Raw genomic sequence first — 5,342 nt, 5'->3', positions numbered from 1 at the left:
AGGTCACAACAGAGTGGCCTTTCCAAGCACAGCTGCTGCTTGCTAGTGAGGGAGCTACTGAAAGAAAATAATTTTGGATGACCTTTCTCTTTGTGGCCCTGTGGAGATGAACTGGGGTTATGTAACAGGGCTGAGGATTGCTACCGCTATTTATGTCCACAGGTGTGAGGTACAGTTTGTTGTGAGGCAGCCTGGATGCACTTCACCCTTGGCAGGGAGGGCCCCTTGCGCGTTCAGGCTCCTCATGGGGAATGGGAGGCCCGGGAACGAATGCAGGGTCCTCAGACCTGGATGGAGGTGGCTTTTTCTGAGCTGAAAGTCACCACTTTGTAATAAACACAACATGGGTGTGAGAAGGAATGATTTGGTTTAATCTAGTTCCTCTGTTTATGCTGTTGTTCAGCAGATAGGTGGGTGGTCACATGCTACATCAATAGCAAGACAATTAAAAGGGCTCATTGGGGAAGATGAAAAAGGAAAGCCTTATAAATATGATTGCATGGCAAAAGATTTTGAGAATATGGAAACTGTAAGCAAGATTGAAATGGAAGCAAGCTTTGAGGTACCTTAGTTACTGAACAGCTAGAAAACAATGGTGTGGCTGTGCTGGCAGTGTGGGTGCAGGAGCTGTGAGGGAGCTCCAACCCCTGTGTGAGTTCTGTCCCTGTGTGTGGCAGGTTGCTGGCAACCATGGGCACCTCCCTTGAGTGTTCACTGGGGTGGGAATGGGCTTGGAGACAAACACGGGCTCCAAGGTGAGGGTGGGCAGTCCTTACCTGTAGGCCCTGAAGTAATGGGTTTAGTTAATTACATATAGAATTGTCTGTCTGGGGCACAGGGCAGGTGGAAGGTTGTCACCATGATGTTTTCGGAAAAATCCCTTTGCCAGGATTTTTTCTCCTGGGAATATGAGAAGCCTCAGCTTCTCTGTGTTTTGCTGCTCTGGAATGGGATTCGGAGAATTGTTTACCCAGCAGTGAATTGTTTTTACTTAATGACCAATCCCAGTTCAGCTGTGTCAGACTCTGGTCAGTCACAGGTTTTTGTTGCTCATTCTTTGCTGGCCTCTCTGATGTCTCCTTAATCTTGCTTTAGTACAGTTCTAGTATATTATTTTTTTCATATAAAAAGTGGCTGTGGTGCTGCTGGTCCGTGGGACATGCCGGGTGCTGGAGCCTGGCCAGGGCTTGATGGCAAGGCAGAGGCTGAGGGGCAGCTGGGCTCAGGGGTGTGAACACAGCTGAGGAGCAGAGCACAGCCCTGCAGGGCCACTGAGAGCAGCTTCTCAGGGCCAGCAAGGCCTGAACAGCATGGCCATGGTACTCGGCAGATGTGAAGGGCAGCTATACACTGAAAATGTGCTGCCTGCCCTGGGGTCGTAGATTTGTATTGGTTATTAAGGTAAGCTTGGAGAAAGTATAAAGAAAATTACTGGAAAAGACATGAAGATTCCAGTTTAAAAAAACTTTATTTTTGCGTATTCATCTCTATGTATCTATGTATTAATCTATCATCTATGCATCTATGTATCTATCTCATCTATCACTATCTAGATATCTATAGATATCTATATATCTATCGATCTATGTCTATGTTTATGGGTCCAAATGGGTAAGGGTGATGGGGGTGTGGACAGGCTGACATTTGGTGCTGCTGTGTATTTGTGGCCGGCTGTAGGGCTTTTTTGCCCGCCGTTGTTGCTGCCAGACGTGTCTCATGCGGATTGGCCCAGGCTGGGAGCGGTTGTCCGTCGTGGATCCGTGGAAGATCCATGGAGGCCTGTATGGACGTTGTGGCCGTGGTGCTGGACTGCTGGCAGCCAAAGTGCCCTCAGACAGCCCCGGCAGTGGCTGTGTGGAAGTGCTGGGGCTGCTTTCATCAGCACTCTGGGCTGGCCCAGTGTCAATCCTGCGGCGTTTTGCGGGTGGGCCGTATGATACCGCTGAGGCACTGTCTTTCTTCGGATAGCCACGTTTGAAGGCACACCGAGGGCAAGAGGAAGAGCTGGTGGTCTTGGCAGGACACTTGCCCTGGGAGAGCTGTGATGCTGCCTGGCTGGAAGTGCTGGGTTTGCAGGTGTCAGCACTGTGGGCTGGCCCATCCTGGATCGTGCAGGGTTCTGCAGGAGGGCTGTGCGTTGCCCCTGACTGTATTTGTTCCTCAGTGTCGCCATGTTTTAAGGCCTGCTGAGGGCTGATGGAGCAGCTGCTCTTGAGGAGCACCGTGTCCTGGGACAGTGTCAGCAGTTCTGTGCTCGAGGTTTTGGGGTCCACAAGGTCTGATTTGCCAGTGGAACCTGCAAAGAGGGGCAGGCAGAAGGAAGGTTGTAAGGACAGTCCCCAGGCTGCAGGCAGGAGAGGCCGCTGTGGTATCCAGTGCCCTCCTGGAGCCAAGCTGTGTGCTGAGGGCCCTGGTGCCAGGCCCATCGTGGTCCCTGTGTGGATTGCATAGTGCTGAATGCTTTGTTGCCTACCAGTGTCGGTGGCAGCACAGGTGCTGCACTCCCAGGAGCAGGTGCTGTTCCCCAAAGAGGAGCAGAGTCGGTGGATGCCCTCAGCAGCGCAGGAGCTGCAGAGCCGCAGTTGCCAGGGTCTGGAGGAGCAAGGAGGTGGTGAGGACAAAGTGTCAGAGCAGGGAGTGCCTGGCAGAGCCCTTGTGCGTAATTGTACATCCCTGTGGCTGTGGGGAGACAGATCCCCCTCAGCTGGCTGCATTGCTGCTTTGGCAGCTTACCCGTGTGCCTCCGTGTGCTCCCTGCCACCTGGACAAAGGCACGTTGTGGCATCGCAGCGGCCATGCCTCTGATCTGAGGGTCCGACCTCTGGGTCACTCTGCCACGATGGGGGTCTGCCAGAGAAGGAAGGGAAAGAGTTGGGCCCACATCAGGCAGATGCCCGCAGTCACTGCTCCTTTGCCTGTGCCATTTCCAGGGACTGGTTGGAGCTGAGGGCAAGAGGGACAGGCCAGAGGGTGGGCAGGCCTGGCAGGGCAGTCCCTAGGCGGGCACTGTGCTTGTGCCTGGTGCCTTGTGAGGTGGGAGGAGAAAAGCCAACCTCTTAGAGAGTCGGATCCCCATGGTGAGCATTTCCGTCATGAACGGCTCTTGTTTGAGGCACCGCGGGCATCGGAAGTCAATGCCAGCGTGCAGAGCCAGTCTCTGGATGCAGTGCCGGTGGAAGCGGGCGTCTTGGCACGCGGGACACACCATGGTTTTGTAGGAGATGTTGTCTTCCACCGTGTCCAGGCAGATGGTGCAGGTGTTGTCCTGGCTTGGACGTGGCCGCAGTGCCTGCTGTGGGCGGTGCTCCCAGCAGAAGGACCTGTGAGGAAGATGGGGGAGATGAGTGAGGGAAGGGTGAAGTGCAGAGTCCTTGGGCCGTGCTGGCAGTGTGGGTGCAGGAGGTGTGAGGGAGCCCCAGCCCCTGTGTGGGTTCTGTCGCTGTGTGTGGCACGTTGCTGGCAACCATGGGTTCCCGCCTTATGCATTCACTCAGATGTAAAGGGCTTGGAGAGAAAAGCAGGGGTTCCGAGGGTGAGGGTGGGCAGCCCTTACCTGTAGGCCCCGAAGTACTGGGTGACACATTGTCCGTCTGGGGCACAGGGCAGGTGGAAGGTGCGGTCGCAGCCCGTCTGGCAGCAGGTGATGGTGGCCCCCATCTTGCAGCAGATGAAGCAGGTCTGGAAAGAGCAGAGCCAGCCCCGTGAATGTCAGGACTGGAGATTTGTGGTCTCTTTGCATCTCCAGACAGTGAGTGGGATGTGGGCAGAGCCAGCTCAGAGCCCCAGAGCCACGTGCACCCGAGGCCCCTGCATGTGCCAGGCCTGGGGCTTCTTTGCTGGGGAGCAGGAGGAGCTGGCGAAGCCTCTCCTGGTGCAAAGCTGCCTGCTCCTGCTGCCAGGTCATCCCCACCTTGTTGGCTGCTTCCCTGATGATGCGCCTGGTGTCCCCAACGAGAAAGTGTCCAGTGTCCTCGCGTGGGTAAAGCCCAGTGGCGAGGATCTGCAAGGCAGGGAAGGCCGGGAGCTTGTTAGGTCAGGGAGGCAGGGCCCTTGTGGGCTGAAAGCTGGAGGGAGCCCCAAGAGAATTCACCTGGCAGTAGGTGTGGACACAGAGCTTGAACTTCATTCTCTTGTCCCCACAGATGTCGTTGTCCTGGGTGTGGTGGCACAGCATGCAGGCTGCAGAGACAGAGCAAGTGCCCCGGGCATGAGCAGGACTGTGGGGCTGGGCAAGTGTCCATGCAGGATCAGCCCCAGGGCCCTGCAGGGTCTGTGCTGTGCTGGCTGAAGGGCAGAGCAGGTCAGGCGTGGCTGCCCCAGCAAGTGCCCAGAGCTCAGCCCAGTGTGGGAGCTCCTGCCTGGACCTGGCATGGTTGTTGGCTCCTCACTGAGTTCCTTGCAAGGCCGTGTGCCAGTGCCAGGAAGCTGTGGGGAGGGAGGCTTCTGCTGTCACCTTTTTCCTTGGGGACAGTTTCTGGCCGTGCCCTCTTGGATCCTGAGGAGGTTGATGGTGAGCGGCTGGAGCGTCTCTTGCGCTGTCCTGCTGGCATTTCTCCTCTTCACACTGTGCACTAATCCTAAGTCAGGGGAGAGATGTGTGTGAGCTGTGTCAGAGGCAGCAGAAGCCTCTGACTTACCCTGGTGCCTGAGCAGCCTCAGGCAAGCTCCTTCTCCACGAGCTCTCCTCGACTCTGAGGGTGGTGTTGATGTGCAGGCGTTTTTTGTGCCTTTGGCCCCGGTGATGATGTCACTGGGGCCACTGTGACATGGGCAGCACTGATATGTGGTGATGGGCGATGGTGGTGCCATGCCCAATCGCAAGTGGTGATGTTGCAGTAGTGGCTTCTTTGGAGGGGATGGGATTAACTTCTGCTGGGAGTAAAATTTGTATTTGTGACCAAATGAATGTGGGTGAGCCAGGGCTGTGTGAGGCATGGCTGAGCAGGGGTGGTGCAGCCTGTCGTGCTGCTGAGCCCCAGCTCTCCAGGGAGCAGGCTGGTGGCAACATCTGCTGGCAGGGGACACAGGTGGGCCAGCAGATCCCCGGCTGGCAGGGAGAGGCCAGAGCTGAGACCAAGTCTGCTAGGTGCGGGACGGTTCCCCCGGCAAGGGAACTCCTGTGTGGGTGCGGGCAGGTCACTCCTTGGTGGGTGCTGGAGGAGCGGCTCCTCGCCGTCCACCGTGAGCACAGTCGTGGATGGATATGGATGGCGCGACCGGGGTGAAGGAGGACCCGAGGCACTGGGGCAAACCCAACTGAGTTTATCTGGGGGAAGCCCGAGGGTCCAAGGAGGGAGGGAATCGGGACTACAAGAGCAGTTGAAGTGAGCCGGTGTCAGGGG

The 5,342-nt window shown here is 56.4% G+C and overlaps 1 protein-coding gene across 1 annotated transcript; it reads right to left on the bottom strand.

Annotated features, from left to right (window-relative positions):
- Positions 1 to 2,160: 2,160 nt before the first annotated feature.
- LOC131561637 (PHD finger protein 7-like) lies at positions 2,161 to 3,813 on the bottom strand. The gene is given in 7 exon segments (XM_058811001.1): positions 2,161 to 2,397; positions 2,400 to 2,592; positions 2,734 to 2,847; positions 3,054 to 3,320; positions 3,554 to 3,690; positions 3,692 to 3,783; positions 3,786 to 3,813. Coding segments are annotated over 7 exon segments (1,068 nt in total).
- Between the last annotated feature and the right edge of the window lie 1,529 nt (positions 3,814 to 5,342).

Source organism: Ammospiza caudacuta, chromosome 9, assembly GCF_027887145.1.
Source record: "Ammospiza caudacuta isolate bAmmCau1 chromosome 9, bAmmCau1.pri, whole genome shotgun sequence".
Taxonomy (NCBI): domain Eukaryota; kingdom Metazoa; phylum Chordata; class Aves; order Passeriformes; family Passerellidae; genus Ammospiza; species Ammospiza caudacuta.
Note: the sequence above shows the minus strand (reverse complement) of the source record. Positions and strands in the feature narration are given on the sequence as shown.